This window comes from Mus musculus, chromosome 14, assembly GCF_000001635.26.
Source record: "Mus musculus strain C57BL/6J chromosome 14, GRCm38.p6 C57BL/6J".
In the NCBI taxonomy this organism is placed as follows: Eukaryota; Metazoa; Chordata; class Mammalia; order Rodentia; family Muridae; genus Mus; species Mus musculus.
Genome location: NC_000080.6, coordinates 75,701,167 through 75,713,823, shown reverse-complemented (window position 1 = coordinate 75,713,823; position 12,657 = coordinate 75,701,167). Strand labels below are relative to the sequence as shown.

The following is a 12,657-nucleotide window of genomic DNA, read 5'->3' as shown; positions in this document are numbered from 1 at the left end:
TCAGCCTAGCTGTTTAGATTAAAAACTTGAGTCTCGTGCTGTCCTCTCTAGCCTGGCCGCTGTTTGTCTTGGTGGTGTTTTTGGTGTTTTCTATGCCTGTGATGTGGTTATAAAGAAGGGAAGTCTTTAGAGTGTATAGGAGCCTCTGTGCGTTTGTGATGGACACTTTTCTAATGACATGAACTCAGTAGTAACTCAGTCTTTTGAGGAGTAACCTTTTTTAAAATTTTTATATTTTTGGTGAAATTTCTTCAGATTCCTGTCCTGAAAAGTCTCAGGAAGAATGCCCAATGTGGTTGTGACTGTTTTGTTTTTACTTGTTTTTCTCCCCAGAATAACACATATCTTGAACTCAAAAAAAAAAAAAAAGTTTTGTCAAAAAGAATGTCTAGTGGTGAAAGCTTGTCAGAGTAGATGCAGCCTTGCTAGAACTGTGCCTGGTTCCCAGTGTGCCTAGTGACAGGCTTATACAGTTGTGTGTCTGTGAGCAGTCCGTGTTTATTTGCTGTTGGTGACGTGAAACCTCTGCTTTTGTCTCCTCTACTAGGTATCAGCATTGAAAACCATGGCCAGCCAGGGAGGCCCCAAGTACACCCTCTCACAGCAGCCGTGGGCACAGCCAGGTATTGGGGTTTTATTCTTCAAGGATGCTATTAGGCTATGTCTGTGAACCCCTTCCTGTGACATCTGGGACTTGGTTCCTTGCTTGTTTTGGGTTAACAGATGTGGGTCAAAGCAGGATTCAGCTTGGGGCTGATAGGTCTTTCTTAGCCAGCATTGCTTCCCTCAGACAAGCATTCTGAAGAGGGGGATCTTTGGAAGCTTACTCAGTTAAAAATCAAGCCTGACTTACATGTCAGTGCTTTGCGCCTGCAGACTTCTGTGTGCCTGCTTTTCCTTGGCTTCAGGCTTTCATGGGAACATGGCTCCAAGGCACAGAGTGACGGAAGGAGTGCACTTATTTCCAGCACACGAAGAAATGTTGGCCCACTCCTTTCTTCCTTTTTTTTTTTTTTTTTTTTTTGCCAAGTTACATCCTCTGTTGACAATTTAGCATGTTTGAAAAAAACTGTCAGAATGAAGGAGTCGGTTGGGTTTGGCAGGCAGCACCACTGCCCGACTCAACTTGCACATCTACTTGAGATGTTCCAGTCACTCCTCCATACATTCACATTTTCTATGCTAAAGGCTTTTTGTTTCTTTTGGCCCGTGGGATTTCTTCAGTGTTAGGCTTTAGACATTTAGAACCCCTTTGGGCTGTTTTTGGCACAGTTTTTTAATTGCATCTTTTTTTTTTTAAGGGAATATTTTATTTTACTTTTTTATTGGTTATTTTATTTATTTACATTTCAAATGTTATCCCCCTTCCCAGTTTCCTCTCTGCAAACCCCTGTCCCAGGCCCCTACCCCCTGCTTCTATGAGTGTGCTCCCCCACCCACTCAGTGCCATAGCATTCCCCTACTCTGGGACATCGAGCCTACACAGGACCAAGGGCCTCTCCTTCCACTGATGCATGACAAGGCCATCCTCTGCTACATATGCAGCTGGAGCCATGTGTACTCCTTTGTTGATGGCTTAGTCCCTAGGAGTTCTTGGAGGGGGGGGGTCTGTTTGGTTAATATTGTTGTTCTTCCTATAGGGTTGCAAACCTCTTTAGCTCCTTCAGTCCTTTCTCTAATTCCTCCATCGGAGTCCCTGTGCTCGGTCTGATGGTTGGCTGCGAATATCAGTATCAGTATTTGTCAGGCACTGACAGAGCCTCTCAGGAGACAACTATACCAGGCTCCTGTCAGCAAGCATTTCTTGACATCAGCAGTAGTGTTTGGGTTTGTTGTCTATGGATGAGGTGGATTCCCTAGCTGGGGCAGCCTCTGGATGGCCTTTACTTTAGTCTTTGCTTCACTCTTTGTCCCTTTATTTCCTTTAGTCAGGAGCAATTCTGGGTTAAATTTTTTGAGATGGGTAGGTGGCCTCATCTTTCCACCAGGGGCCGTGCCTAACCTCTGGATATGGTGTCTACAGGTTCTCTCTCCCCTTTGTTGGGTATTTCAGCTAATGTCATCCCTGTTGGGTCCTGGCATTTTCAGTTACCATTAACCATGATAACATTTGTTACATTGCTATTCTGTGACCCACATTTGCACACTGAGACAGTGGGAAGGAGCAGGGTCTTAGCTGTGGAGAAGCTGCTTCAAAGTGGGAGACCCAAAGAGGGCCTCTGCCTCTTGCCCATGCAGTTTGTCAGCTACAGGCACCTAACCTGGAATCAGCCTTTCTATGATGAAAGAAAGCCATTTTCTGTTAGGTCCATATTTTCTTTGAATAAAGGGATAAAACCCTCTTTCTCAGGTAACGTGTAGAGTCCATTCAGCACGTTTATCTACGGTTTGGTGAAGAAGTCATAAGGTGGTTAACCATCTTTGAGAGATGGACTAGTTTGTGGGTAGGAAAGTAAGAAGTATGTTTTATTTTACAATTTTCTATAAGTCAGATTTTAATACCATATAAAATTTTTGATTGAAGCTATTCTGTCTCCAAAATTTTCAGCCATAAGTTCCTTAATTTATTAAAGTTGAACTAAGAAGTAGCTGGTGCTATCTCCTGGGGAGATGTACAAATCCACATCAGTTCTTTTTGGAAGGAGATGGTTTATTCAAAGGCCCCTTGAGTATACATTGTGTACAGTATACATTGTGTACAGTATACATTGTGTACAGTATACATCGCATACAGTATACATCGGGTACAGTATACATCGTGTACAGTATACACAGTGTACCGTATACATGGTGTACAGTATACATCGTGTACAGTATACATCGTGTGCCGTATACATGGTGTACAGTATACATTGTGTACAGTATACATCGTGTACAGTTTACATGGTGTACAGTATACATGGTGTACAGTATACATTGTGTACAGTATACACAGTGTACCGTATACATTGTGTACAGTTTACATGGTGTACAGTATACATGCTGTACAGTATACATTGTGTACAGTATACACGGTGTGCCGTATACATGGTGTACAGTATACACTGTGTACAGTATACATCGTGTACAGTATACATTGTGTACAGTATACATGGTGCACAGTATACATGGTGCACAGTATACATGGTGTACAGTATACATGGTGTACAGTATACATGGCGTACAATATACATGGCGTACAGTATACATGGCGTACAGTATACATGGCGTACAGTATACATCGTGTACAGTATACATTGAGGGTGTGCTGCCACCTGTTTAGTGCCTGTGGTGGAGATGAATCTTTTACTCTCTCCTTGATTTCAAACATTTTTCTTGTATTTGAGATTGACATCTGTGGCATCTTTGAAAAACAAAGACCCCTTGATCGAATGACATTGTCCAATGTGTCATTCTAATAACAGGCCGCCATGACTATGGGTCTTCACAGTCAGGACACTGCAGTGCCTAGGCAGCATGGCTCTTGGGGACATTCTCTTGATCTTGAATTAATTTGAGCCCGTGGCTTAAGATTTTAGTCTTCTACAGTGCTTATTTAGAAGCAGGAGCTGGCTTGCATTCTGCATGTTTATGTAAATGGAACTCTGGGGCATGATACATCTTTCTTACAATAGAAACCACTGGCAACAGGCATGGCATGGCAGTACAGCTAAGCTGACCTGATGATTAGCTAACGGTTGTTTTTTCCTTTCTGGAAAGACCCTTTCTCCTGAGGTAGGGTCTGTGGGTTTCTTTTGTTTTTTTGGTTTTTGTTTTTTTTGTTCTTTTTGCAAAATTGTATCCTAACAATTCTGAGTTGGGGTATCCTGGGCTTCATTAGCAACATAGTAAATGACAGAACAGATTGGAGTGGGACACACTGTTTTGTCACTTGACTTTTTTTTCAATCTAAGTGGGGTCCTTCATTATCTTGTAAATCTATCTTCTTCTCCTTTGGCCACCTTGGAAGTATGGAGTTGGCTTTTCATGATCTGTAATGAATAAAGCCCTTACTTGACTGTCAGAGAGATTTATGGGCCTCTTATGGTAGATCAAGGACAGCAGTCTAGAAATTGTTGGGCCCTCTGCCCTCAGCTCAGGTTCTGGGGAGATCATGTCAGGATAACCACACTCCCGCAGAATGAGTTACAAATTAAGATGCTGTTTTTGTTAACTGAAGGTTGGAAATACATCTTTTTTAGAAGTTGATGGGCACTGTTTTCACAAGCCTGAGCACCCACTCCAAGTCCAGTTCAGTGACCTCTAAAGTATTTTAGTGACGATGGAACTAGAATCTAGGGAGGAGGTACCTGGAAGGAGCCTTCATTTATTTAGTGAAGAATAAGCAATTCCTGAGAGCATTGGTACTTTCCTACCATGTTTTTGCCCAGTCTTCTGTCAGCTAAACTTTTTTACACAATGTAGATTGACCTATGGGAAGGTATAAAACAAAAAGTTACTGTTCTGTACCTGCAAACTAGTCTTCTCAAATATAGCCATGATTGTAGCGTCTGTCCCCAGATTGTTTTTCTATGTGCACTGGCACACATGGACTTGGTTAATCAGGTGAGATGTACCATCCCCATGGTCACTTCCTGTGTGGTGTGCAGCCTTTGACACCAGTGTGCTCAGCTGTTCATTCTCTTCACTACACCATGAGTCTCTCACCTAGTTTATTAATGGATATACTTAATGTTTCACTTTGGTTTTCCATAAACTCATTAGTAAATGATTTATATACATGTGTCTTCTTTGTATCTTGTGAATATTTTCAGTAGTTAAGTGAAAGGGTTTATTTTTAACCTTTCAGGATATTGTCTAACAGGCCCTCAAGTTGAAACACTTTATACTCCCATGAACACCTGATGAAGATACACTGTCCCTTAATATCTGTGGATTTCCATTTTACTAGTTTTTGAGACAAACCACCCAGGCTTGTTACAAGTCCAGCCTGTGGATTTCTGGGATTGCAAGTGTCCACCATCGCACCTGGCTTGTTGTCTTTTGTTTTATTTTTTTTTTTTCCTTTGAATATTTTTTATTTGAACCAAAGGAAGTAGAAGGCTGTTTTCCTATTTCTCTACACCTTCTCAAACACGGAGCTCTGAATCCTTTTGCCAGTGTCTCACTGGTTTATTTGTATTGACTTTTGAGTGAGGCTGTACATTGTGGATATTATAAAGCTTTTTCTTTGTGACTAGCTAGGGAATCCCCTCTTGATTCATTTCCTTCCAATGACCGACTACACTCACCTCCATGTTGCCCTGTCAGACGCTGCACTTGGGCTGTGTATGTAGATACTTTACTTGCAGACAACTGGAGCTCAAGGAAGTATAAGAATGTAATAAATGGGTACATAGTTCTGCCTTGACAGGAATAGATAGATAAGACTCTTCTGAGTGACCCAAGCAAACCAGTGAGAGACAGAGGCCTGGGAGTTAGTTTTTGCACATTGAGAGGCTTGGTTCTTATTAATTAACTCCTACTGCTTCTCTAAAAAAACAGGAATTTTTTAAACCTTATTTTTCTACCTCCACATTTCAGAGGCACAAATTCCAGCCTCTATGACCATCCTGAATCATGCTTTTGGCTGCATTAGCCCTTGTGGCTTAGAGTTTGTGTGTAGCATATACTTAATGAATGTTTGAAGGGCTTATGAGCAAACTTTAAAAATAACAAGATGGTGGGAAAAGTTTTTGTTTTCTTTTTTTGCTATTTTTCAGTATTCCCCTCTGAATTAAAATGGTAATTTTCTCCCCTTTTTTGTGACACTAACAAGGGTAATTTCTTTGCAGCAAAGGTCAATGACCTCGTGGCCACTGCCTACAAGACAATAAAGACGAAGCTGCCGCTGACACTGAGAAGCATGGCTTTGTATTTGTCCAATAAGGACACGGAGTTCATCTTGTTTAAGCCTGTCAGGGTGAGTGGGTGGGAGTTCGCTGCCTGGCATCCTAAGTGTGCTTTTCTTACTATCGAGTTCTCTTCCTATAGACACTGCAAAGTGTTAGTGAGGCTGGTATTCGCTGTGATCTCAGAGGCTTAAGAGCCTGATCTATCTGGTTATATCTTATGCCTCACCCACTTTGTCCTAATATTTTTGTTCATTTTAAAGGTAGAAATTAATAAATAAGAAAAAATAGATCTGTACATTGCACTGTGGCCCAACAATGGGAGAGCAGCATTTCAGAATTTATGCCCCGTTTTACTAGTGAGTAGAGGAAATAAATGGTTTGCAACAGCCACCAAGGGATTACGTGTCAGAGCAGATTTAAGACTCATAACTTCCAGTTCGTGTTGAGTTCATGGCTTTACCCAAGGCATGGTTGATTTTTTTTTTAAGTGCATTTTATGTGTCTTGAAGTTTTATTATCTTTTGTGTAAGAAATTGCTGAAGACTTATTATTCTTGGGGGTGGGGGGTAAGATGTATGAGAGTTTAATGTTTCCAGGAATTATCCAATAAGTCTCCATCAGGTTGTGCTAGCATGTAAAATATTAAAGTACAAATTACATGTCTTTGGTAATCTCATAAAAATATATTTCCTCCACTCATTTTGGTAAGAACCATGATGATTTAATACTCTCAGTGTTTCTTGTTTATAGCGTGTGCATACATCCCTGGGTTGTCTGATATGATCTCTCCTCCTTTCTAAGAATAACATTCAGCAAGTCTTCCAGAAGTTCCACGCTCTGCTAAAGGAAGAGTTCAGTTCTGAAGACATCCAAATCATTGCTTGTCCTTCCATGGAACAGGTACCCACAGACCCACAGACAGAAGGCCTGATGGCCTTAGGCCTGTGATTATTTTACTTGAGCAGATAGTATGTTTAAGCAAACATGTTTCTACTTTTAAGTTCACAACTTATACATTGTTTTACTTTAATGAGTAAGAGTTTAAACCTTGAGTTGATGCCTCTAACTGTGTGGGTGGTTAGTTGCTTGTTTAATTCATCCTGGTAATGATCGACCTGTCTGTGAAAGTCGTAGTGCATCAGCGTGCTGAGTCAGCTGTTTAAACCCGGGCCAACACAGTGCCTGAAGTGGGAGTTATTTTAGGAACTAGAATCAATGATGGACCTCTGTGTTTTTCCTTCTTTCTAAATTTAAAAACCTAAATGAGAGAGCCAGTTTGTGTCAGCATTCATTTCATTGTTCAGCTCAGTCAGGAGCTTCATTAGGAATGGCTTGGCAGTTTGGAGAATAACTTACTTTTTGTCTTTAGGCCTAGAGAATCTTGGAGGGGGTCAGGTTGTTGAGCCTTAGTGAAGTGTGAGTGCAGACGGGAGGCGAGGACACGAGACTGCATATGCAGATAGTTTTAGGGATATTACTGTAATGGGGAGCGAGCTGGAGGGAGATTTGTACTCTTCAGTGAGGCGCAGTTCATAGACCACCAAGTTCTGCTACAATGTGGAGCTCAGTGGTTTGTGCTGTATTAACAGGGTGGTGCAGCCATCCCCAGCATCTGAGTCTGGAATATTTTCTTTCCTTTAAAGAACCCTTCACAGTTAACAGAATCTCCAGCCCGCCCTCCTCCCCCCCCCAGTCTCTCCTTAGCCTTTATGGATTTGTGTATTCTGGGCATCTCATTGTGTGGTATCACACGTTGTCTTTCCTAACTGGTGCCTGTCACTCAGGATACCTTCAGGGTTCAGCCATATTGCAGCATATGCTTTTTAACGTTTTTTTCTTAGATTTAATTTTTTAAAAATTTGAATTATTTGTATATGTCTGGGTCTTGTTTCTCTCTCTCTCTCTCTCTCTCTCTCTCTCTCTCTCTCTCTCTCTCTCTGTGTGTGTGTGTGTGTGTGTGTGTGTGTGTGTGTGTAGGTGTGTGTGTGTGTGTGTGTGTGTGTGTGTGTGTGTGTGTGTAGGTGTCTGGAGGCCAAAGCAGGGTATCAGATCTGCTGAGCTGGAGTGGTGGTGTAAGCTGCAGGATGTGGGTGCTGGGAACTGAACTGGGGTTGTCTATAAGAGCGACAAGTGGGGCTGGAGAGATGGCTCAGCAATTAAGAGCACTGACTACTCTTCCAGAGGTCCTGAGTTCAAATCCTAGCAACCACATGGTGGCCCACAACCATCTGTAATGGGATCTGACGCCCTCTTCTGATATATCTGAAGTACAGCTACAGTGTACTCATATACATAAAATAAAATCTTAAAAAAAAAAGAGCGACAAATATGCCACTTGAGCCATCTCTCCAATCTGTCTGTCCGCCCCTCCCTCCATTTCTCCCTCCCTCCTTCCTCTCTTTTCTCCTCCCTCCCTTTCTTTCTTATAGCTGCTATGTGTGGATCGTTGGAGTCACATTGGAAAAAGACTTTAGAATGCTTCTTCTTCTAGTGTTCTACAGTTTTTGAGACAGGGTTTCTCTATGTAGCCCTGGCTGTCCTGGAACTCACTCTGTAGACCAGGCTGGCCTCGAACTCAGAAATCCGCCTGCCTCTGCCTCCCAAATGCTGGGATTAAAGGCGTGTGCTACTGCTGCCAAGCTAAATCTTTTAAACTTTTTAAAAATTGTTTAAAATTGTGTGTGTGTGTGTGTGTGTGTACTCATGTGTACATGAGTGCCTAGAGAGGCCGTGGGTATTAGATCCCTTGAAGCTGGAGTTTCAGTTGTTGTGAACCACCTGATGTGGGTGCTAGGAATAGAACTCAGGTCTTCTAGAAGAGCAATCTGTGTTATTAGCCACTGAGTCTTCCCTCTAGCCTCTAAATGTTTTTTAAAAATAGCTCATTTGAGGTGACCATTTTCTGTGTGAGTATACCACTAAACATAGACTTTAGTAGTTAGAAAGTTTCCCCACTTTAAGTTTGCTTATTTTTTTTAAAAGATTTATTTATTTTATGTATATGAGTACACTGTAGCTGACTTCAGACACACCAGAAGAAGCCATCAGATCCCATTACAGGTGGTTGTGAGCCACCATGTGTTTGCTGGGAATTGAACTCAGGACTTCTGGAAGAGCAGTCAGTGCTCTTAACTGCTGAGCCATCTCTCCAGCCCCAACTTTACTTAATTTTATAATATTTTTAGTACATTTATTTAGTGTGTGTTTTGTGTGTGTCACAGTGTGTATGTTAGAGGACAGAGGACAACCTAGGCAAGTTGATCCTTTTATTGTGTGGTTTCTGGGATCAAACCTGCACCTGTGAGGAGAGTTAGTTCACGGCCAAAGCCCACCGAGCATGCCTGCTCTGGCCATTTACAAATCTGGGAGGGCTGGTGAAGCTCATTGGTAGCGTGCTTCCCTCAAGGGCAGAGGCCGTGGGTTCACCCCGTAAACTGCAACCTGCCTAGAAGATCAGAAAGTAAGGGTCACCTTCAGCTAAACGAGGAGTGTGAGCCTACATGACTCCATCTTAAAAGAAAGACAAAACAAATCAAAATGCCATTCACAGTCCAGCACCAAGGAAGCTGGGATGGGGGATGTTGAGTTTAGGGCTAGCCTGGGCTATACCTTCAATAAACAAACAAAATCCTCATTTAAAGAGTTCAGCTTACAATGGTGCTTTCCAAAACTGGGTAGAGAAGGGTGGCCTGGGTTGTGTGGTGCATTTGCTTATTTATTATTTGATTATTGCTTTGCTGTCACCGTCATTGTACTGGGAGTGACCTGAGGCTTGGACTTGGCAGAGGATGCAGCTCCCTGCAGGACATCCAGTGGCTATAACTTCTCGGGCTTTTCCCCCTCATGTTTCTGAGACTGGAGATTTCTGAGAGCGAAAGTCCACAGTACAGCTAACCCAGGCTAACCCAGGCATCCCTGTTGCTTTTCAGCTGAACCTCCTGCTGTCAGTTTCAAAGTAGTCCCAGTGGACCACGAGTGTCAGCAGTCTGTCCCACAGGAGAGGCCTGAGGAGTCCTGCAGCCTGCAGGATGCCCAAGACCCCCATGTGGGACGGCTCCTGTAGAACATGGATGTGCAGCCTGCAGAAGGAAACCTGGGTGAGCCAGAGAAGATCAAAATGCCAAAGACTGACAGCAGGGATAGCTGCCTCATTGAACTGGTCTCCAGCAGTGGAGAGAAGCGACAGGGGGCCACAATTCACAGTGAAATGTTCCTTCACACAGCTTGTGCAATAAAGTAGGTTACAGTAGTGACTAGTGTGATGCACTCATAGGAACTCAGCTGACTGGAAAGCTGCCGGGTCTCAGCAAGGCATTCACCCCGGCCATTCCTCGGACGCTGTGACTTGAAGAACTCTTCCTTCTGTGTCCCGATGCAGAGCTTCTCATGCTGGGTCGAGCGAGGTTGAGTTGGAATCGGATGGTTGCTGCCAAGAAGGCATCTAGCTTTTCCTGGACTCAGGCTGTCATCTTTCTGTGGGCTGACACAAGGCAGGGGCAGTTGCAAGAAGCCAAGGCCTCCTATAAGGCTCCTTGAACTGCATCCTCCTCACTAGAGAGGTGTATCTTGATGATGGGGATCGCCACAGTGCCGGCACCAGTGTGTGAGTGGGAGTGACCAGTGAAGAGGTTTTAGCGTGGCACAGCCTGGAGAGGAGGCGGCCTGTGGGGAGTGGGCTCATGGATGGAGCTTAGTTGCAGTCATTCTTTATAAAGTGAATACTCTTTGGTTGCCTATGTTGTCCTAGACACTAGCCGTCCGGCATCCCCAGTCCTGCCATAGCTGAACACCTAAGTGTGGCAAACGCTGCCCGTACCTTAAATATGACACCAGTCAAAAGTCAAAGGACTATAAGCATCTGTGAATTTCCCTACAAATTCCTCTTTGAATTTGGGATTGGATTGGCTTTGACCCTGGTGTTACAATAAATGTAGCCAGTTTCTTGGTTCAGTTACTCAGACCGTCGTCTGTAGGGTGGGACAGTGCTGAGGGCTCTGAAATAGGGCAGATGACCTCATGGTGCAGGTGAAGGGACAGGAACAGCCTCTTGCACAGTTGCACGTGGGTGACCCATCCCGATGCAACAGGCCAGTTTCTCAGCCCAGTTTAAATTGGTGGTGGCCGTTGCTTGGTAGAGCATATTACTCTGTATTTTGGGAAACTCAGAGGTAAGAGGGTCCATATTTTTTCTTTGCTATGAAATGAACGAGTTAGGAAGATTGTACTTACTATTTTAAATACATGTCTTATGTGATAAACCATAATCTCCAGTTCTGTGTATTATATGTACATTGGGTGTTCAGATAGCCTTTCCAAAGAAGCGAGGACGTGACCGTTGTACAGTGCTGTGGCTCAGCAGTCTGATGGACAGAGCAGGACTTGTTCGAGGACTCTTGTAGTGCTTTGATTTGTTTGTTTCTGAAAACACTCACATACCTTACCAACTGCTGGGAGGGTGGGACTGATCCAGTTCGTTTGCTGAATGAATATTTGTTTAAATCTGTACAGTTTCACGTGTTTACTTATACAGAGTGTACATACTTTGAAATAATTAATTTAAAATGCTTTATATTATTTAGCTAGAAATTGCTGTTTTTAATAAATAAATTTTTTTAAAAAATAAAGATCTTTGCTTCCTACTTTGCTGCCACGTGTTTGTTATGTTATGTTGATTCTCTAAAAGTGCTTTAATTGAGAACTTGGTTGGGACAAGTTGTAGAGAAGTGGAATATTTATCAGATATAGTACCTGAGTTCCTTTATCGAGCTCTGCTCAGTGATAACATTTTACAAGCTGTGGTGATTACTATAGCTAGGATTTTGACATCAGAACACTTGGCTAGTCTTAGCTTTCCCATGCTTTATTGTGTAATAATTAATTGTGAAAAGGACATTTTTTATATCTTCTCTCTCTGTCTCTTTTTCTTTTTTGTTTTTTAAAAAAAGATTTCTCTGTGTAGCCCTGAAAGTCCTAGAACTTGCTTTGTAGACTAGGCTGGCCTCCACTCAGGTCTGCTTGCTTTGGCCTCCCAAATGGTGGGAGGTGTGTGCCACCACCCCCAGCTTTTGGGATATTTTGGTGCTTCGCTAGTTAAAAGGGTGTTAATTTTCTGTTACTGCAGCAAGTACCTAAGATAGTCAACTGACAAGCTTGTTTAGGCTCTCAGATGGTTTATTGATCGGAGACTGTCTCTGATTTGTAGTCTGGAGAATAACCTATCATAGCCATTCTTGGTTTTGAGTGAGCGAGTTTATTAATTCTACAGCAAGCACAGATAGAATAAGTAGCAAGTAGCAGATTAGAAGCCTCCGATAAAGCAAAGCAGAGCGGAGCATCGTCAAATCAGGCCTTCATAATACCTAGAACAAATGGGACCATCCTGATCAAGAACAAAGGAAACATCATCAACTGGGCTTCCGACACTGAGCAGAAATCAAGCAAAGATGCTAACCTGAGCCTCCTCCTCAGGGGTGAGCTTTCAGCCTCCCCTCCCAGGTGACAGTCGTCACACGGGGTGAACAGTAGTCACCTCTGCTGAGAATGCCACACTGCCTTGTCTTTCCCTGTCACAGAGCCAGAGGGGCCAGCCTGACACAGACAGGACAGAGCCTTGGGGACTCTTGACATAAACAGGAGTCTGGGGGACAGCTTGCAGAGCACTGGACAACTTACCATTATAATGTATATTATAGTCCCCATTGCTTTGGGGCCTGTGGTCAAGCTGCAGGCCATGGGCGTGGGGAGACTGGTACAGCAAAGCTGTCCCCTGCATGGCTGGGAACCAGATAAGGAGCACAAGGGCATGTGGATGTTATAAGCCCTT

General features: G+C 43.1%; 1 protein-coding gene across 3 annotated transcripts in view; it reads left to right on the top strand.

The window, feature by feature from the left end:
• Positions 1-11,473, top strand: part of Cog3 (component of oligomeric golgi complex 3) — a 52,288-nt gene extending 40,815 nt beyond the window's left edge. For 2 of the 3 annotated variants that reach the window (XM_011245092.2, NM_177381.3), the window contains exons 20-23: positions 548-623; positions 5,775-5,902; positions 6,636-6,734; positions 9,764-11,473. In XM_011245092.2, coding sequence (XP_011243394.1) covers positions 548-623; positions 5,775-5,902; positions 6,636-6,734; positions 9,764-9,793 — 333 coding nt within the window. In that variant the 3' untranslated portion in view covers positions 9,794-11,473. Of the gene's footprint in view, positions 1-547; positions 624-5,774; positions 5,903-6,584; positions 6,735-9,763 lie in introns of those variants that run through there. The other variant, XM_006519148.4, reaches the window with a different exon arrangement.
• Positions 11,474-12,657: the final 1,184 nt, after the last annotated feature.